This window comes from Falco cherrug, chromosome 7 (assembly GCF_023634085.1).
Source record: "Falco cherrug isolate bFalChe1 chromosome 7, bFalChe1.pri, whole genome shotgun sequence".
Lineage (NCBI taxonomy): Eukaryota > Metazoa > Chordata > Aves > Falconiformes > Falconidae > Falco > Falco cherrug.
The window spans coordinates 41,600,322-41,622,135 of NC_073703.1; the positions used below are offsets into that span (position 1 = coordinate 41,600,322).

The 21,814-nt window shown below is 45.9% G+C and overlaps 1 protein-coding gene across 2 annotated transcripts in view; it reads left to right on the forward strand.

The window, feature by feature from the left end:
* Positions 1 to 11,490: 11,490 nt before the first annotated feature.
* The window catches only part of PRIMA1 (proline rich membrane anchor 1), a 54,341-nt gene continuing 44,017 nt past the window's right edge, over positions 11,491 to 21,814 (forward strand). The window contains exons 1-2 of one of the 2 annotated variants that reach the window (XM_055716681.1): positions 11,491 to 11,745; positions 18,067 to 18,217. In XM_055716681.1, the coding sequence (XP_055572656.1) occupies positions 11,653 to 11,745; positions 18,067 to 18,217 (244 nt within the window). In that variant the 5' untranslated portion in view covers positions 11,491 to 11,652. Of the gene's footprint in view, positions 11,746 to 16,596; positions 16,787 to 18,066; positions 18,218 to 21,814 lie in introns of those variants that run through there. The other variant, XM_027804971.2, reaches the window with a different exon arrangement.

Here is a 21,814-nt window from a genome sequence, read left to right on the forward strand (position 1 = left end):
GTTCTGCTCTTAAGACCATAGGTGTGCTGGGGCATCACTGCCTATTTCTCAGCATTTCACCACAGCCTTATTAAGTGAAGCCCCAATATTAGTTCATCTCTTGGCACTGTAGTAATAAGTACGAGGAAGCAATATTCATATTAGACCGCCACTATATCTTTGGATACAAAGAAAACACAACGGATGTACTTGTTCATAAACAGAGCAATGTTTCCTCTGGCTACTGGTTTCCTCCCTGCTCGTTACAAACAACTGTCAACTATTCCTGCCTATAGGTATATCAAGATTGCTCATCACCAAGTCACCAGGAAGATGATCCACATTGCTTCTGTAACTCAGATTTAGGGTTATCATAGCAGCACGAGACAGAAGGATTAAACGAGAAGGAGGGTATGCTGAATACAGGAAAATATTACATGCAAATTGTGATTATTCATGACTGAGTCACAAAAAATATGTATTCAAAATCTGTCATGGTTTAAAGTTTTAACAATACAATGATTTGCGTTATGTAATGACTTTCACTGGAGAATCTCAAAATGCTTCAGAAGCACTGAGATGAATGCAAAATAACAGTCTCACAGGAGGGCTTTGGGTGCATTTGTTTTCAAATCAGCAGCTAGTGCAGGGTGGTGCACTTGGGATTTGAAGCAAGGGATAAGGCAAAGGACATAGGAAGTGTCGGCAGAGGCCTAGTATTCAGTTAAATAAGACTGGACCTTCAAACATGGGGACAGACAAAACAGTGCCATGGGCAGTCAGCAATGTAAGAAGTACCACACGTTAACATGTCACCTCCCAGAGAGTGAGTGTCCCCAGCCAGCACTTCTGAGACTGTGCATCTGTGTGCTTAGGAGGATACTGTGCTAGGAGAAGCTGAAATGTGTCATCATTAGCAAAGATCAGCTGCTGTTGCCTCAATTATCTTTTAGTAACACCTTGCACACCAGTTATCTCACAGCACAGCATCAGAGAAATGGGTGGGAAGGTTCCTCAAAACAGTGGATTCCAGTAGTTTCTAAGACATCAGAATGTGGAAAAACAAATTGTAAACTTAAAAAAAAAAAAAGCACACAGACTCTTCCTCCACTTCCTGCAAATGGGACTAACAAGAAAAAAAAATGAAAAAAGTGAAAACATCAACATTCAAAACCTAACCCATTTTGAAATGAAAACCATTGCGAAAATATGACACAGGGTGATACTTGGTGGTCTGGGGAAGAAAAAGCGCTGACAAAGATCGACCTGATCCATCCTCTAGTCTCCAAACAGGTTCAGCTTCTATTGATCATTACAGATAAGTTTCTAATATCCTTTAAAAAATCCAGTGATAGAGTACTTGAAAATAATCCAGCCTCTTTTGTCATTCTAATCACATCACAGTGCCTACAGGTAAGCAGCAAACAAATACATTGCAAACACAGTAATACCCTAAAAATGTACTCAGTAGCTGAGTGTTATTTGTGCCAGTGAAGACATGATGTGGTCTGTCACTCATCACAACAAGAAATCCTTTCCCCAAAGACAACATGGGAATTTTGCAGCACATTCCCTCATCCCTTTTCACATAGGTTGAGCAGGGATGGTGGAAATTTAAAGCAAAACAGAGTACATCCCCATCTGTGTGGAACAGAGTGTGGGCACTGAGGTTAGGAGACATGGTGATGGAAACCTTAACCACCATCTCCCTGGGACCTCCTGAGGGCTCTCTCACTGTTTGGTGAGACAAAGCAGACTGCCAGACAAAGAGTACTCCAACATCTATGTTCTTCAGCTGGAGGAACTACAGACTGCCAGGCCCTATATTGAGAACTTTCTTCTTCTATCTAGTGCATGTATTTGTTGCGATGAAGAAGAAAAAAGTATCAGATCAAGGATGTGAATGTGTCCAATAATAATGAAAAATAGAACACTATAGTTTCAGAAAACTAAAGATGGGAACTGAGATTTTATTGATAGAAGACACATTTTTTAGAATGCAATAAAATTAAATCCATTGGCTGATCCAGAGCAAAACCAACGATGTACTGAAAGTGTAGGCTGATAAGTGCCTGCTGATACTGGTGACCTTAGTAAGAAGACACCCTAGCATCCATACATTTTGCGTAAGATTTTGTCAGGGAAGCAATTCGGAGTTACAGTGACAACTTGTGATATAAAAAAAGTGACAGGCAGTGTAACTTGTGTTTGATTTCATTAAAACATCCATAGCAGAGGCTCAAGGTAAATTATTTCAGAACTTACAATTTTTTTCTTAGAACTGTAATTTTCTAAACATGTTTTTGTCTTTATGTCTAGCTGAGAAAATCCTTTGCAATGTGCATACCACCAGCCCTATCCCTGCGGTGAGCCTAGCTCCCAGAAAAATGTCTTCTGACCCTAGAAAATAATCAGAGGGGGCAACAGAAACCCACAGGACAGTGCCTGGTAGGACTGCTTTAGGAACACAAACATGGTTGCTGCTGAGAGAAGCAAAATGCTTGGCAGTACCTTAATTTCTAAAATATTTCATAATGTAGATATTTGGAACTTTCACAGCAGCTTTAATCTACGTCCTTCCAAGGCCAGGCAAGGATTAGTGCAGCAGCTAGCCCTGAAAGACCCCTACGTTTGCCTGTCCTCTGCACAAGGGAGGTGACACAGTCTGTCAGGCGGTCTGTGTGTGTTTGGTAGGGGATTGATAGTCAGTCTAAGCCGCGAGGAACCATGTTCCCAGCTGCTGCTTAATCTAACAACTACTCAGCTGTTAATTAGGCTGGCCTAATCTACCAAGATTCCAGCAATATTTTACCAGACATGAAGATAATCTGTCACCTATGGTCAGCAGGCAGATCCCAGCGTGTCTTCTGCATACCAGAAAGCGTATGCACCAGTTTAGGTGTCTCTTTTTCTCTTTCTTCAGATAGATACAGATCACACAGGATCTAAGAAATGACAGCGGTGGCCAGATGGATTGGCGTGCATGCCTCATGGTGACTTCAGACACAGATGTTGTAAAAGACTTGGAGAGATGTAAAAAAGCCTAGAAAACCACTGCCAAAACTGATGGATCTTCCTTCCCAGCTGCAGATGGAACCACAATGTATTTTCAGGAGAGCACAGATGTACCAGACAGTTTGAATTAATATATAAAACAGAGTTCTGTATTACGTACCAAATAGATGCTGGCTGGGAGAACTGGGAGCTGCTACCAGTAATGCCACTGGGAGCTGCCACTGTTTGTCCCAGCATAGGTTTTTGTTCTCAGCATCCAGATGTCAGAGAGAAACTCTTCCCATTAACCCCAGTGCTATCTGACTAGAGTGGATCTCAGTGGTGAGCTCTGCTGCCAGTGGTGTCTTCATGATAGTCTCCCACCAGCTATGACTAAAACCCAATCGATAGTTCTTATGAGACAGATGGACCCATTATAATATGACCTCCTTGGAGTCTGGCTCTTAACTCTTGACCTTGGCTAATATAAAATATTCACCAAAATTCTGTGTTAGACACTGGCACGACCTCATATTTCTTTCCGTGCTATTAACAAATCTTACACATTTGTCAGTGGCAAAAATTATCGCATCCACCACACCACAATGGATGCCACATTTGTCAAATGGATTGTTAAAGAAACTATAGAATGGCTCTTTACCAAAATCCACTGCCAGCTTATAGGTAAGTGGAAAGAAAAAAAACCAACAAAAAACCAGCCACCAAAAAAACCAAACAAACCTTGGGTTGTTGTAGTGCAATGAAGCTGGGTTAATTAGCACTGATAATATACAGCTGTGGGTTGGCTTCAGGGGTGGTGGCTTGGTTGACGTAGATAAGGGGCAGCTGTGGCTGGTGCTGTTCAGTGGTTGAGAGCCAATGGAGAGGGAGCAGCCGAGGAAGAGAAGGAGATAGAACACGTGCCCTGGCTGAGGTGAGACTAGGAGAAGGCAGCAGAGGGACTGGCATGAAGAGTATGCTGGTATGAGATGGTAAAAGACCTTGTTGCAGCTTGATAGCCTGGAAAGTGCTGCAACAGGTTGTTTTTCTACTCATATTTTCTTAGAACAATTAATAAGACCCTTGTGATTTCCTCTTGAAGCTGAAGTCAGACACAACTCACGCTGATGAAGTCCCACAGAGTTTAGTCACGCTTTGCTAAATGGCAAAGGGCCCCCATATCGCCTGCCTGAAGAAATGTTGGTTTGTGTCTTTGCTACAGCCTGGAGTGCTCTTGGGAAGGGATTGCTGTGGAGGAGGCTACAAACCCATCCATCTGAAGGGACAGAGGTGGCACTGTAAGTGGTGGAAAGGGGAGGTTGCTCGCCCGGTAGGGTGAGTTCTCCGAGCTGCACAGTCTATGTGCACATTCAAAGCACGGTTGTACGTGTGCCACAGTGATTCAAACCTGAAACTCCTTTTACTCAGCTGTCCGCATCAGGACACGCTCCTGCTTTTCCCTGGGTACAGGCTACACCTCACTTCACACCACTTCAGCATCCAAGCATCTCCCGCTCTTCCTGATGAGGCTTTCAGGGTAGGTGGGATGGGGAAGAGTGAATGAAAACATGGTACACACATCTCAAAAAAACCCTCATCGTTATAAAATTACGGTTTTTTTCAGTGATTGTCCACATATCTGTATACACATGGTTAACTCTCTCCTTCCTCCCTGTACATGGATATTCCTCTCAGAGCCCCTTTGCACTGGGGGTAATCCCCAGGTGAGGGAATGGCCCAGTGCAATTTTGCGCAGGATTTTCACAGTCAACACCCTCTCCGACAAGATGCAGGTCTGCTGTGCACTAGCAGTAGAAGAACTGAGGGAGGCAGACCTCCGAGAACAACTTATCCTTTCCTTCCTAAGCCTGTGCTCACACAGAGGTGAAAGCAGTGACAATCCATTGCTCAGTTCTTCAGTGAACACAGTTGCTCCCTCCTTCTGCCACCTTCAAGCATTAACTGCTTGCTAGCCAAGTCATCTTCTTGTCTTCCTGTAGCAGATTTAAATTTTTTTTTTGCTTATCTGTAAAAGAAACAGCTATTGCCTGGCAATAAGTGAATCCCTCACACCTATTCCCCCATACACAAATATAGGCAGAGGTGCTAAATCAAAATGGACAGACTTTGCCATCGTGTTTCAAATGTATCTCACTGATGAAAATAATAAGGAAAAAGAAAAATAATGGTGAGAAACTAATTGCAAAGCTTGTTTTCAGTGGCATTTCTGATTATTAATTATTGAATAATTTCATAAGTTATTCAAGCTTTTCCTGCAGTCTATGCTACCATCAAACACCCTTACACACTGGAATCAATCAACCAGTACCTTGTGCTCCTGCCTCCTGTGTAAATGGTGTGCTTGCACACTCAAGTAGAGAGAGAACCTCTATGTTCCAGGGCTTTGCTCTGCTGGTTGCCGTTTCTCCTGCTACCTTCTGTCTCAGAAGTTCTTCTCGGATTATTTACAGTCACTCTTTTGACCCCACACAGCAGCACGATGGTCTGTATTAAGTGCAGAAGATGTAGATATTCATCAGCTCTTCTCTGCTCTCTTTTATCCTCTGAGGATGTTGTACCGTGTTACTCACCCTCTCACTTGAGTGCTCAGGTTGAAGCATCCCCACAGCCTGGAACCCAGCTATGAACTCAGGTGGTCTGTGTGCTCGCAGCCACAAAGTCAGGTTGGACAACGCACACCTGAGATTTGCAGGTCAACAGCTTTCTAAAATCTGGTTCCTAATTTTTCAGCCTGGCAATCATGTCAATTAGAAACATGGGTAAGAGGTGAGTGAAAGAGAGCAGAAAGAGAAAGCAGTGTTCTGTGAAATGAACCATCTTTCAAGCATGTTTTAGTGAAACATTGTCAGATATACAGACCTGCAGACAATGGTTTTAGCCACCAATTCAATCATTTTTATTTTTTTTTTTGTAGCCAATAGAAACTCCTGTATTTGTAGTTTTGGAAAAGATTCTGATGCTTGGGATTCGCTAAACTGACAATCAAAATTAGATCAGCCAGACCAAACAATAAGACCAAAATATGTGCAGGTTTCTACTTTCAAGGGGAGTTAAAAAAAGAATCTATACTGACAGGTTTTTCTTAGAAATAGTGATTCTCTGTCCTTGCCTTTCAGCTGGAACTACTTAAACTCTCATACATTTACACAGCCTTGTCCTTGCCATCTATCCATTTCCGTAACGGTCTGGGCAATCACAGTTCTGCTCTTATTTCATTCTTCATCTATAACAACTTCAAGGATAGTACAGAAACATATCCTTCATCGTAGTATGGAACAAAAACCAAGGTATATTTCCCGGACTTACTAAGGTTTGACAAACTTCTATCACCTCATCAGCCATTTTCCAGTGGAGCATCTACAGACCACAACCTATTAGGCAATTGCACCAGATCTCCACGGCAAAGCAGGTAAGGAATTCCTCCTGGAAATGTGTCACCAGTCCTGCCTTTTATATCAGATCCACAAGGGAGCCAGGGTCCAAAAGTAAATGTGAAGGCAATGTTTTCATATTGTCTTTTGCACATTCAAATAAAAGCATTTAATCTTCTGTAAAGACAGATGAAACCTAAGCAGCAATGAATATTGAGTGTAAAACTGATACAGCACTTAAGCGATTCCTGCAACCTGCAGCTCACTCAGGGTGTAGGGCCTTCATTATAACAGCCACAAGGGACTAAGAATGTAATATATGTAAGGAGAAGCAACATGTAGGGCAAGCTGGAAAAAACAGGCATATTTGGGATAGACAAGCCCTTCCTCTCATCTGGGACTTTTCTGAACACTTCAGTAGCTAATCCCACACATTTTAGCTTTACATTTATAAACAAAGAACAGTGATACTGCTGAGGAAATCCATTTGCTGAAGAGAAGAAATTGTGAGAAACTACCAAAAGTGAGTAAGCAGGAGGCCTGTTTATCACCAAGTGCAGCATTTCAGAGTTACAAAACTGAAAAGGCAAGATCGGGCTTACATGATGCACAGCCGCAGCTTTTCTGGCCATGAATACAAATGTGCTGTGTCCTCTAAATTTCAGGTGCTGGAGCACAAGCTGAAGATTACATGATGCAGCTTTCCATGTTGGTCCTACTCACCTCCTTGCCTAAACTGACGTGGATCCATTGATTTCAATGAAGATATTCCTGATCTATACCAAGGGAAAGGAGACACCCTGCCTTTGTTTTTGAGATGTAGTGCAATAGCCCATATTTATCTGGGAGAAAACTTGAAGATCACTTCCTGAAATTCAGACACTTTTAAAAACTTAAATGTCACTTCCAACATTTGATCAGCTATTAATTTAATATAATGAAAATTAAAGAAACAGTTGTTACAACAATTTATTCTAGATGTGCTCAAAGTTGGGAATCTTTTTGCACAAGCTGAAATTATTGAACAATTGAATGATCAAGTCTTCCAAAAATCAGATCTGTTACTTGCATGTGTAAATACAGTTAAGGGTTCTCATGTTGTTCTGTACTCTGTAAAATAGTTGGGATCATCAAGAAGAACCCTCTCCGCTCCCTGAGAAATGATGACGGTGTTTGGAGAACTGCAGATTCCTCCACTGTTTCTGCTGCTGTGACCTTTACCAATTTGTGATTTCCTAAAAACTTCCCAATAGGGTGTGGATTAAAAAAAATGCTTTCCATATGTTGAAAGCACTGCTTTATATAGAGAGAGCAATGAAAATATCTTTGACAGAATAGCAACAAAACTATTTTCGGTGCAAGCCACAGTGATGCTGTACATTTAGCAACCCGTTGACGGTATTCTAGACTCAAACCCAAAAATTTATCTGGGAGAGACAGTGCTTTCAGGCTGCAGAAGGCTTTGAAATCCCAGTGCTGAAATGTTTATGTTTTGCCTAGCGTTTCACCAGGTCGGACACTCTTCCTGAGTTCATTGACTCTCATCCAGAAATGTCATTAGCAAAAACAGCCTAAATGGATTCTTCCTAGGCCTGACTGACCACAAAGCTTGAGCAGTGGTCGCCTTCACTTCCTTTGCTGCTGGCTCCAGCTAAAAGCCCACTCTGGTGCATCACAAGACACAGACAAATTCTGCCTAGAGTCAGACTGGGGAATACCTATTGATTTTAATGAAGTTTTGACAAGTCAACCTGGAAAAGAACCTTCTCCTGTGCCCTCTGAACACTTCAATACATGTTGTAAACTCAATCTATACCAACAAAATAAATAGCCTCTTAGAGTCCATTATAACCATTATGGCTACTTAGATTAAAGGAGTACGATAATGTTTGTACAGCTAATCAGTGATGCAGTCCTTACTAATGTTTCCTGAGTAGTTGCTGTATTGGAGTGCTAATCATGATTGTTCTGATTATCAGCGATTGTTTAAAAAAAAAAACACAGAGCAAACAAGATAAACACTCTTCTACAATAATCAAACCAAAGAGGAAAGGGAAAAAGACTAAAGGTCATCATTTTGTGTAACACCATCATTGAGTGTTAATATTCATCTTACATTTTTTGAGACTGCTTGAACGATGCTGTTTGTGCAGTCTTTTTCTGAAAACAAACATAAAAAATCTTTTCAAATAGCTTAAGTTACTATTTTGAACTGTGACACTCATTTGTAAGGCACTTTTCATGTCCAGAGCCCTAAGCCAGAGCATGGACCTGTGTTCATCACACTAGCAGAGGGTCGGTCTGGCATTGGTCCTGATTTCTGTTATGTTGTAAATACATCTTGGCGGACAGGACCCCATTACTGCCTCCACCACCAAACACACTGCAGCCTTCAGATATCTGGATTTGGTCATGCTGTTTTGACAAGCAGGGAACCTGGTGCAGGTAATTTATAAACATGCGCCCAAGGTAGCAGAGGAAGTCATCGCTAGTAGTGGGACTACAACCCAGGAAATCCTGTTTCTGGTTCAGGGATGGCAGCCCTAGCAGCATCCTGGCACTTCAGTAGTATGACTGCTGCAGACAAATCATCATGTCGTTCCTCGCACCGGTCCTGGTGCTACAAAACACTTGTGTTATTAAGCAAAGCATATTTCAAGCCTGTCACTGATTCGGGGCCTGCAGTCTTGCAAGCACCTTAATATTTATCTTCCTTTTAAGTGGGAAAAATTCCTGGACTCTATTATTTCTCCATAGAAACTGCAAAAGAGAAGCCAGCGCAATTGATGGAAAGGACTGGTATCACACGGACAAGAGCAGGGCACATATTCAGCCCTTCTTCAGCCATTCAGTCTAACGGGAAATATGCCTGTGTGCGGACTGCGTGACTGGGGTCAAAGACTAGATTTAATATATCCACACACCAATCATTTCCCCAAGGGAACTGTCAATTACCAGTGTGAAACAGAAAAGATGCTGATCACCTGGGCCAAACTCTGCTCTTGTTTATGTCAGAACAACATCCCTGATTGCACTTGCTTCCGTGCGACTGCGGCTTGAGTTTGGCTCCATCTCCTCCATTCCCCGGGTTGTCTTTGAACCACAGGGACAACGCTTTGAGACGGCTACTTGGACAATTGCTAATGGCAGGAAACTCCACAGTTCTTCTGACATTAAGGCATTGTAAATACAGAAAGGGAAGAAATCTGTGTTGTATTTTTTTGGCGTACAATGCCTAAAGCCTTATCTCTCATTCTGTCAGGAACCAAGAACTATGTATACAGATGGTGCAATTTATTATGTTCTGTACTGTGACCAAGTGCTGAAATACCTTCAGGAAATCACCAGAAAGCCTGAAAAGCTTTGCTGTCTCTTGTGACTCCAGCGCACTAAAACTATAATTGAATGAGCACAATATATTAAGCACTGCATGTTACACAGTCGACTTACAGAAAAGGACGCCATCTTTTTCAGCATCGTTACAGAGAATATATTAGCAGGACAATTACTGCCTATACCCAAGGTCGTAATGTCTCTGCCTCTCTCTATTCTGCCCTTACAAACCCACAAGATGGGGACTTACAAATGAAAGTCTAGGCTCGATGAGTCTTCCTCAGCTCAGGTGTAACTCCATTAAATTCCGCTGTGTTGTTCTCATTTGTAAGACGTTGCTGGGCCTGACAGTCCTGCCATTTAAACTGGTGTCTGTCGGGGCTGAAATGAATGGAGACATGTAGGTGTAAACAAACAGTGGTACGAAAAGAGGATCTCAGCCCTGTGTCAGCTGAAAGGTTAATGTGTTTCCATTCCTGCTTCACTGAGCAGATTTTTATGAAACTGATTATTAAACTTGGCTCAGTGGGTGCCAGAAATACCAAGAAAAACTAAAATCAGTATCCTCAAACTCATTCACCTCTGGGTGTGAAATACAAACCATGGGCCCGACATTTTGTTCAAGCCCATTTGCTTACTACGTTCCAAACACTGAAAGCAGGACCCCTGTGCCACTGACTCAACAACAGGCATCTACGGTCATCCTGATACACACCAAGCCCAACTTGCAGCAACAGCCGCCCATCACAGAACAGCTGTTTCACTCGTTAACTGCTTCACTGGAAGCAAAAACATCTTCATCTTTGATTTTCTGCTCTTCACCTTTGATTTTCCAGTGTTTCCTTTTTGTGGGGAGGCCGGGCTGCGGCACCATGATATTGGGAAGTGCTTTACCCCTTCCCTGCAGGCGCTGCTGAACGTTTCTGCGGGCTGTGTTATTACATAGACACACGAATGCCATGAAACATTTGCCTTACTGCATCCCAGAGACAGCGGGCTGGGGACGCGGACCCGGCAGCTCCCGCCTGTCACAGGACCAGCCCTCGCATCGCTCGGGCGGGGGGGGGGGGGGGGAGGGGGGGGGAGGGGAGAGACCCCAAACCCACCGACCCCAAAACCACCTGGCTGCGGTTTGGGATGAGGAGCCTCCAGGGCACGAGGGGGCCGGCTGGCCCCTCGGCTCGGCCCCGCTCCCGCATGCGGGGGGGGCGCGGGGAGCGGATGCGGTGCTCCCGGGCCCGCCGCAGCTGCCCGAGCCCCCGGCGGCCACCCCCGTCCCGGGGCAGCCCGGCCGGGACCGAGCGGAGGGAGCCGCCGCCGGGAGGAGCCCGGGCGGGGAGGGAGAGCCGGGGGGAGCCGGGCGCGCACGGACTGCCTCGATGGGCTTGAAAAATCACTGCAGCAGCGGCGGGCAGGGGGGAGATGCATCTCCCGGGCTGCGCGGCCGCGCCGCTCTCCCCGCCTCTCCCCGCCGGCCGCGGCAGCGCCCGGCCCTCCCAGCACCGCGCCCGGCTCCAAACTTTTCCCGCCGCCCGCCCCCGCCCCGGGTGTGCGGGAGCCCCGGGCTCGGCGGGGAGCGCCGGCCGGGGAGCCCCGGCGCGGGCAGGCTGCCGGCGGCGGCAGCGGAGCATCCCGGGGAGGGGAAGCCGGCGGGGCGGGCCGGGCGGGAGGCGGGCCGGGCGGGGGTGGAGGCACGTCTCCCTGCTGAGGGAGCCGCGACTCGCAGGGCGCTGGGTTTTCCCGACCACCCTTTCCCCTCCCCACCCGCCCATCTCCCTGCCTCCCTCCCCCCGCTCCTTCCCTCCCTCCCTCCTTCCCTCCCTCCCCTCCAGAATTAAAGTTGGGACGGTCGCGCTCCGGGGATGGGTGCGAGCCACCGCCTCTGCTGCCGGCTCGCTCCGCTCCCTGCCCACACCGCCCGGAGCCCGCGCCCCCGCCCGCCCGCCCAGGAGGGATGCCGCTCCGGGAGCTCCTGGCGCTGCTCCGCCGCTGCTGGCCCTCCCTGCTGCTGCACTGTGCCCTCCACCCGCTCTGGGGCTCCGTCCAGGTAGGGCTGCCCGGGGCCGCGCCGCGCCCGCACGCCCGCCGGCGGGGAGCGGGGGCGGCAGGCGGGGCCCCGGCGGCGCAGGGGAGGGGGCGCTGCCGGCGGGGGGCGGCGGGGTGGTGGTCGCGCAGGCGGCCCCGGGGCAGGCAGAGCTGTTGCTCTGCCCGGCGCGGTGCCCCCCTTGTCGGCGCTGCGGGACGGAGCGTGTACGTGTGCGTGTCCGTGTGTGCGTGTCCGTGCGCGCGTGTGCGCGGGGCGGCGCGCGGCCCGGGCCGCCGGCAGCGCGGGACGCGGTGCGGAGTTGACTTTCTCCGCGCAGCGGCAGCGGGCGGGTTTGCGAGAGCGTTTTGCGGCGCGGCGCGCAGGAGGCGGCAGCGCGGAGCCGGGCGCCGGCAGCCGGGCTTGGGCCGTGCCCTGCCGCGGTCGGTCGGCGCTGCCTGCGAGCGGGGGGTGCTCTGGGCGAAGGGCTGGATCAGCTTGGGCCAGCTCCGGCGCTGTGGTGGTGTGTGACCTTGGTTGCAACGTGGGGGGACCGGCATGATGAACTGGGAGAAATTCCTATACGGTGAGGGAGAGAGAGCGCCCATCCAGTTTGGAGAATCAGAACAACAGCAAAGCTCAACTCAAATGCGTCACTTTGGCATTTCAAAGTTTATTTATAATACGTCTTCAGAGGGGTGATTGATGAGCCAGCCAAGTGCTGTTCAAGAACAGAACAATTACAGTTTCTTTCTTGCACGGTGGTGACTCCAGGGCTTTTACTCCCTGTTCTAAACTTAGTGGCTCCCAAGAGATTGAAGAGAGAGGTTGTTTTAGCATCTTGTCCCTTGCCATGAATGACAAAGAGGATTTGTGCTCCTTACAGATTAAAATGAACAGAAATACAACAAAACCAACCTCCTTTAAACCAATGCCCCCATCACAAAAATCTCCACTAGCGCTACCTCACTGTTGTCCTGCTCAAGTATTCAGGTGGCTAAGCTTAAGTTCAAACTGTAATTGCATTTTTAAGGCAAGTGCAACTGTGTAATAAGAGAAGCCACCTGCAACCTCTCTCCTGTAACCAGTCAGTCAATCAAGCAGACCAAAAAAAACCCAAAACAACCAAAACCAAACCAAACTTGCATAAACATCTTTCTGGCAAACTATACAGATGAGCTAAGCCAATCTTTCAAAAAAAAAATATGCTTATAAGAATTAAAACAGGCTGTCAGAAGTGCAAAAGCCAAGGGGCCCATCCTTTCACTGCAATAATTTGGAAGTTTTGTTGTCCCATTCATCAACTATACTTGTGCTATTGCCTGCTGTTCTGTGGAAGAGCAATCAACAAATCTGCTCATGCTCAAGCTTTTTTCCAGCTTTCCCAAAAATAGGATATCTAAGGTTCCCTTCAGCAGGTACCAGCGGGAAGGCCAGATGTGAAGTGCTCACCGGCATGCTGACCTTACATGACGGAAACTCCCTCATCTTTAAATCCCTCCCATGACTCCCTTCCCCATGTTGAGTTGTAATCCTTGCTCTTATCTTCAAAGTCTAGCTAGCCATACTCTCCTCAACTAATTCAGTAATGTCACAACATGTCGCTCCCCTGCCCCTGCACCATCTATAGCAGCCATCGTGTTTTCTCACATCTCTTCTCCCAGCCCCTCTTCACCCATTCGTCTGTGCGATGCGATGACTTACATATAGCATGGCCTTCGCTCCCACATCTTTGCATTCCCTCCTCAAGCCCTGCCTTGAGGCACTTAAGAGAATCAGTCAGATGCTAATCAGAGGAGAAGCATTTATCTTATTAAAAAATACAAAAAAACCCCAAACAAACAAAACAAACCCCACAATCTTTTCTTATTAGCATCTCAGCCAGCACTGTGACAAGAAGGAAAGGATGATTCTGTCTGAGGCTTTTGACATAATTAAAAAAAAGAGCAGTAAGTGTCACGATAAATAGCAGGGTCACGTTTTTTTTTCTGGTTTCATAAACATGGATCTGGATTAACTCTGATGTGAATTATGCAGAGCCACCCTGGGATTTATGCAGCGGTGTTGACATCTCGTCTCTGTAGACTGCTTCCAAGAGACAAAGCTCTTGCCACATCAGCAGGCTTTTAGAGGTCCCTGTGCCTTTTCAATCAAATGCACTTTTCTTTTCAAGCATTCCTCCTTTTACCTGATTCAAAAAGTCACAAGAGGGCCACACTCCAGGGACAGTATTAATCCTCTTTTCCCATCCCACTCTGTAGAGCATGCTCAAGGACTGCTGCAGCCCCACGGGACTCTACTGAAATACTAAACAGCTCTGACCAGATGCAGATTTATTCTTCCACTCTATGCAAAGCAGGACTAGGACCACTGTTTCTGAAGGAAATCTTGGATTAAAAAGAAATACACCACAGGCATGAACTTCAACAGAGTCTGCAAAAGGAAACCACCAGTTGCCACGTTCTGTTTGCTTTTCCCTGAACATTTGTGGATCATATTTTCATTTCCATTAATATTTAAACACATTTGTCCTTGTTGCAAGGCATATTCACATTAAACGCACAAATCCATGAAGTCAACTCCATGTGTTTTCAGAGCAGGGCAAAAAATGCATCAGCTTGAAGTCCAGGCAACATATATGTTCAAACTGACCACCTGCTGAGTGTGTTAAGAAAGCCTCATGCCAAACAAGCAACCAAGTTTTAGACAGGCCAAGCAGACCCCCATGGCATGCCCAGCACCTGGAGGAATGGCTGGAAGGTGCGGAAGTAACAACTAAGGAGCAAGCCCTGTGTGGTTCATCTCTGGAGATGACCCCTTGCCAAGGCCACCTCTGCTACAAACTGCCTGGCAGCCTGGGGGTGTCTGATTACAGTCATTACCTGCAAAGTGCTTCCAAAGCCATTCTGGGGCCATGGTAGTGTAGGGCAGAACAAACAAGCAGTAAAGTCTGAGGCTGGACTTGAATTAGCAGACATGGTCAGAGAAAGATTAGGCTCTTTCAACATGCCTTTTTTCTGCTGCCATCTCCTGTAAAGGCAGCTTACCTTGAATTGCAGACAGTAAGAAAGAAACATGGAGTAATTTATTTCATCATCCTCTGCCAGAGCAAGATTGTTCCCTAAAGCATATTTTCTAGTGATTTGTTCTGCTTGCCTTTAGAAGACACAAGTAACAGCTTTCATTCCTTTCATGAGAAGGCTAATAGACATCAACAGTGGGATTTTTTTTCTTGAAAAGGAGCCAAATGTCTTTTCTTTTTTTCTTAATTCTATCTTGCTACTGTTAGTTAATCATCTTTATCTATTTCTCTCTTCCTCGAGGCCCTCAACCTCGATTCAAGCCTTTCCCTTTCTTGCCAGATTTCAGCCAACTTACAACATCTTTGTTATTTTAAACTAACCCTCTAAGACAAACCCTCAGTACGGTAACATCTGTGTTCCTGCAGGTATCTTCTAACAACCAGACATTTTACTGAGTGACAAGAGAAGGGAAACAAATAGGTGATAAAGCCTATGCTTTTAAATGTCAGTTCTTTCACAAATGTTTAAAAGTGATCATGGGGATTTTCTATAAAGGTACAGACTAAGGTATTGAGAGACAGAGCAACTCCTCCTCACCCCCCCACCCCACCCCCCACCTGAAATAATATTTTAAAAATACACAGGAGCAAGGAGTGGCTGGGCATGTATAGGGTTAATTTTGTCTGCAAAGTAATTGAGAAAAATAACCACTGGTTTCTGAGGACATTCTATTACCAGCCTAAGGTAGGAGAGCCTCTAGGGATTTAAAAGCAGTCAATAGCTCTAAAAAAAGACAGAGCAAGCCTTTGGTTCTGGTTGATGTTAAGTTAGAGCAGTAAGTCAAAGAAGCTTTTTCATACCAGCGCTGTCTTCAGACTTACATACACAAAGCTGCTTCTGGTCTGCAAGTGAAGCTGGCTCCAAGTCTGCGCAATGTTACTCTTCCCTGTCTTTTTACTCTGCCATTGCACTAGTTCCTGCGAGACTGTAGCGAGCTGTAGGATTCAGCAACTGGGGAACTAGGTAGGGGACAGTAATTGTAACTAGGAGTAAAAAGTTGCTTTCCTAATCAGCTGCCAGGACCAGCAGAGAGATGTTACCCTGCCTCCTCTATCAGCACAGTAAACGCTGTCACAACGGTACAACTAGGAGGTACCCTGGGTGTGCCACTGCCACCGCATGGAGCAGGCACGCTTCCTAGGGGACTGCTCTTGGGAGAGTCCCTAACACCCCAACCCAGCGTGTCAACAGCACTGGAAGAGCTGAAGCAGTATGGAGGATCTTCAGTTGCCTGCAATCACTTACTTTAAAAAGAAATCAGCCTGTTTAGCAGACAGATTTATTACCAGCCATGAGGGATTATGAAGCTGGACCACTTTGATTCATTAGAGCATTCAGAGAGTTTGTGTAAGTTCCTGGAAGCTGTCTGGGATGGTCTTTAACCATCCTCTTACTGTTACCTGATGGTGGAGGGGAATGCTGGAAAGCACTTGTGCTGAATTTGTTCTTCCCTATGTTTGGTAATAGATTTTGACAAGCTGTTTAAAGAACTGAGCCTTCTGACTTGTGCTGTGCTGAGCAATCCTTCCAACTCAGCTACGTGTAACCTCTTCTGTTCTTTCCTCCCTCTCTACACTATTTAATCAACAAAGCCCTACCTCCATTTCCCCGAGGCCAGAGTAATGCATCTTTCTGCATTTAGAAACCTCCTACGCATGTGAACACATTCCTTGTGCAGTGATGCTGTTTTAATTAGCCTCGCCTCTCTTTTTGGCCAGGAATAGAGGAAAAGATTGTGTGCAGCTTTCCTGCAGCCAAGAGGCAGCAAGCACCCTTGGTGCCCAGCTGCCGGGGGTAGGAGAGGTTTGCTGACTGCAATGTGGGCTGTGGGTTGGATTGAAAGGGGAGAGGAGACAGACTGTGTGCCTGGACCTGACAGGGGAAGGGAAGCAAAGCTTGGGCAGAAGAGAGGAGGGAGAAGACTGCAACCCCGGGTGGCCCTGGGGATCAGCAGGGAGGCAGAAGAGTCCTGCCTAAAACAGGTCAGAAAGCATGGCATGGGGCATCTTCTTTGTAATGACCAACGCGTCATGGAAAAAAGCTAAAGAAAATGATGTTAAGTCAAAACTATTAGGACAATAACCCAATCAAGACCAAACTGCAACAGTTGAATCCTGGCATAACTGTCCTTAGCTTCAGCAAGACACAAGTCTGTCCCAGGTGGTCTCCTAATCCTGCGTTCAAAGTGCTTGTTAGATAACATGCTTATTCATCTTTTAGACTTTGCCTCCTTAAAATTGTATCCAGTGTTTTCCGTCTGGGTATCATTCCATTCAAAAAGAGCTGGCTTAGAGACCTCTGAAGTTAATACCTCTCAGAAGCTCCTGTGATGTTCAGCAAATTTCATTTTCATTAGGGACTTACTCCATTTTGTAGCATTAGATTAGGAATTTTACTGAATATTACTTAAATCCCTAGTCATGTGAATATGGTAAGAAAAATATGCTGCTAATAAATGGTCCTTGTCATGACTAGATCAAGCTATTGAATATATTGTATTATATATATTGTATTGAATATATTATACTGGCTAAATTGGTGTCCATGGCCAAGCGACGCCTACAGCTGGTTTCTGCAATGCCTCATCTTCAGCTTTATTACTAGCCAACACTGCATGTTACGGAGGCTACAAGTCACAGTTTGTGGCATTTCCATTTTGACCGTGTCATTGCTGTGGTCCACAGATGAGTAAATTGTGGGCTCTCTCTCCTTTTGGTGGGAAGTGAAACGCTCTGTGAAATGCTCTCTAAACATCAAAGCAAGTCCAGCAAAGCTGAGGAGAGCTTTCCTTTGGCTTTCAGTTCTGCCATAAGGAAAATGAACATAATCCTGACTCTTAACTGTCTTGTCATTTTTGTTAGCTCTCTTCAGCTTGCAGCAATGACCCTGTGAATAATGCATGCTGCTAGATGGCTTTTGTAAGGAAAGAAGACTTATGCAATGGTATTGTCTGCCACTACTGCTGCCTTCTTACCCCATAATAACTCAGAAATCAGCTGGCCAATTTCAACCAAATCTGACAGAGAGGAAAGAGGTCTTCAAGAAATTATGTTAAGTAAAAAAACAAAATAAAAAACTCCAAAACCCCCCAAAAATGGGACCATGTAGGGAAGAGTCCTCCTTGTAGTAGACTTAAGAACATGAGCTTAGTTCTCACTACTGGTCAGAGGTGCCGCTTGGGTACTCAAGTCCTAGAAACACATTCATGGAAAATCAGTTTTCACTGTTTCTACTGCTCATGCAATAACTTGTTTCTTCACAGATCACTCAGGGTGAGCCCCAGAAGTCATGCTCCAAGCCTGTAGCAGAGAAAGTCACAGAGAGCTGCCAGGAAATATGCCAGTGCAGGCCACCACCACCATTACCACCACCTCCTCCACCTCCACCGCCCCCGAGGCTGCTAGTCGTGCCAAGTAAGTAGCCGCTGGTACGGTTGTGGTGTGCTGAGGGAGGGCGAAGCAACAGGGATGCCTGGACAGACGGAAGGAGAAAGAATGTGGGAGAGGGCACAGCTAGTTCATTTGTCATCTTCCACTTAGCAAATGGAGGAAAAAATGTTCTCTGTAGAGATGGAGATCTGCTTTCTGATCAATGAATAATGCTTGGCTTTTGGAGGAAAGCCAGAGAAATTCCCTCCTTTCATTGCATTATATGTGATTCCTTAGCTTTAAATGGTTCCCTGATGCCCTAGCCCTGGGAAATGCTTTCCTACGGAGACATAGGCGCTGTGCTTCCCCCTGAGTTACACAGCCTCCTGTTTCACCAGGTGTACAGCTTGGAGGTCCGGGTACTCCAAGGCAAATTAATTTACAAGCAGGCAAAAATTCTAACACTCTGTCTAGACCATCCTGCAGATTTGGCTGTCTTCAAGGCACTGGAGCTTTACTGGTTTACCATAGCAGTTAATAATCAGGCTTACTGGTTTTAAACTGCTTACAACTGTAGCAAAAGTCAGAGGCATGTCAGGGGTTAACGGCAAGTGAGCAGTTTTCCCCCTAATGTGCTTACAGGCTAAGACTCATCCCTTTCTCTTCACACAAATTGATGCTCCCAAGCCTTATCCAGCCCATCCGAGCTCCCTCCTACTTTCCAGCCATGCATCCCCATGGCTGGCACACCTGGTGCCTGCAGTTCCTGCTGGCTAGCTCTGCCAGCTTCCTTACACATCAGTATTCCTGGGATCCCTGATGCACAGGTCCTTTCTGGAAAGTGATAGCTGTGCTGGTGGTCCCCAGAGGGGCAGTCTCTCCACAGCAGGATGGAGCTTACCGGCACTACCTGGGCTGGCTGGGTGCAGGGACAAGAGCTGGACCCTGCACAGACACTTTTAGGTCCCAGTAATTTGGTATTCCAGCAAAGCTCTTTAACACCTCTATGTTCTTGCAAATTTGTCTCTCCCTAAAAGGCTGCCTATTAGTTCTTCTCCCTGCTTAGATAAACTCCCCAGGGAACAGTGTTGCAAAGTATATCCAGTATCCTTCTCAGCGTTTCCCCCAAGGGAAAAGAAATCATTCAGTAGCATCATTTGGCTGTTTGTCTTTACCAGTGCCATCCCCAGATGTGCAAAAGACACAAAGACGACTTCTGCTAGTTTTTAGCCAGGCAGAGGACAGGCAGAATTTTGCAGGGTGTTTTCTGCCAAAAGCACACTTCGTATTTGTGCCACAATGCAGAAATTTAAGGCAAAGACAGGAAAAAACCAACAGTGAAACACTTGGGAAAGGAAGTACAAAGACAGCTTGGGAAGCAGAGATGAAGGTTTTTGTATAGCAGGAAAGATCACAGTCAGAAAACAAAGTGCTTTGCCATTCTGTTTTCTTGTACGTGGGGTACCCTGTTGCCCTGAGATTGCTTTTATCCACACAAAATGTGGCATAGCACTGCTTCCCCTTCCCAGGCTGCCGTCAAGCAGCTGGTCTGAATGTGCGGATTTGTCTCCTGTGAAGCAGGAAGGCAAGCAATCATATCAGAAAAAAAAGAAGTCTGTCACACATTGCAAAAAGAGGAAAGAGAAATGAAATGGGCCTGCAACTGGGATAGCCTGATGCTTACTCAAGCTGGATTGCCAGGTGCTAACCCAGTTCTAAAAATGAGCTATATAAATCCAGATGACTAATATTTAAACAAGTTATCTCATTTCAAATGCAAAAAAAAAAAAAAAAAAGATTACACATTCCTTTCACCAGTAAGCTTCAGAGTAGCAATCAAGTGCCTTATCTTGAAAGATCCTTTCGTTATTATCAGCTGTCTAGGCACTGTGATTTAGCCCACATGTACAGCAATCCCCATCCTTGTGAGAATGAGCAAGCCTCATGGTTAAATATCGATGTTATAGACACCACTTTTAAACAGCATTCAGAGGAGAGGACAGTAAAGAGACAAGACAAGCTATTGTAAAGTAGTTGATGCTAGAGTTGCACTTGCACTTTTTAAGTGGTTGAAATGAAGTACTGGAAAGACCTCTGCAAAAAAGCAGCAGCCCAGGAGCTGCAAGTTTTCTACCTTTACAAGGTACAGTGTCTGCACCATGAGGCACTTCATAAAGGTGCTGGTATTGCTTTCAGAGCTTTGTGAGCCACAAAAGATGGCAGCCTGCTAGGTGCTATCCTTAAAAGCTCTTTTTGCAATCAAACTGAACGTTGTTGGAGGTTTAGATCATCTCTACATCCTTCTAAAACAGCTGCTGTGGTTTGGGTTTGATGGTTAAAGCCAATGGATATAAATTTCCTGTCCATCCAGTTACTACAGACACTGACAGCTTGGTTATCTGCTAAATGAAGCCATCTAGTGCTCCTTGACATGTCTTGTCTGGTCCCCAGCTGCTGTGGTGGGAAAGCAAGGGACCCTCTTTGTGTCCTCTCTCTGAGTCCCACTTGAATGTTTTGCAAACTGTAGCTGGATGGCACTGGGTAACTGTGAGCAGCTCAATCACTCCCTGAGGGTTTTCTTATTGTGCTTGAGGATAACCGAGGACTTTCAGGAACAGTTACAGTGCATTTAATGTCTCTTTAGGCATTTCAACATTGACAGGTTGATCCAGCAACAAATCTTTAGCTCTGCTTCCTGCAGAGAGATTTACACAAAATCTGTTAAATTTCGTGAATTCCGTAATTCATGTATAATAACTGGTAAACGTTGTGTTTACTCTGAGGGATGGTAAGTCAATTCCCTCCACATAAAATCAGTAGAATCCCACACAACTTAGCAGCCAGTCTAAATACATGAGCAGTGGTAGAAACACCAACTTTCCAGACTTTAGGAGACACCTCACTCTCATAGTCATGTATTTACAACAGGAATGTGTGGGGTGTGTTTCAGTGCACCCTGAGGAGGCATATCATTCATTCAACAGTATGAATATGGGAAACTGAATTAGATCACGTGGCCCATATATTTCCAAATGTGGACAACAAAATTACGGACTGGTGAATTCAGAGAATGCCTCTGCCACCGGAACTCCAGGCCACGGGGAAGAAAACAAGCCTGCTTTTGTCCTCCTTCAGCCATGACCCCAGATCTCTTTTTCCCACATCTCTGACTCCATGCAGACCACTGGCATTTCCAATGTCCCTTCCAACCCCATCCTTGCCTTCACTGCATCCGCTCTGCAGCTGTCATGGGACATTCCCTCGTGGCAGCATATCCATGTGCCTCTTCCTCACTAAGCAGAGGACACCTGGTCTGCCCCAGTGAATCCGTCTGCTTTACAGTATCTAAATGAAGGCTAGGATCAGCCACGCTGGTCCCTGTGGGTGCTGGTTCTCTCAATACTGCCAGTTCAGCCTTTTCTCCTTCTGTAAAGTGGGACACGTGGAGCATTTCGGCTTTGAGTTTCTTGAGTTTCATTGCAGGTGCAGTTTGTTGATGGCCTACTGTGATACTGCTGTCTTGTTTGATATAGATGCATACCACACACGTATGTGTTCATAGTTGGACTTGAAGACCTTAAAGGTCTCTTCCAACTATGATTCTATGATTTTACCTTACTGAGGGTCTTCAAGGAGAGGGCC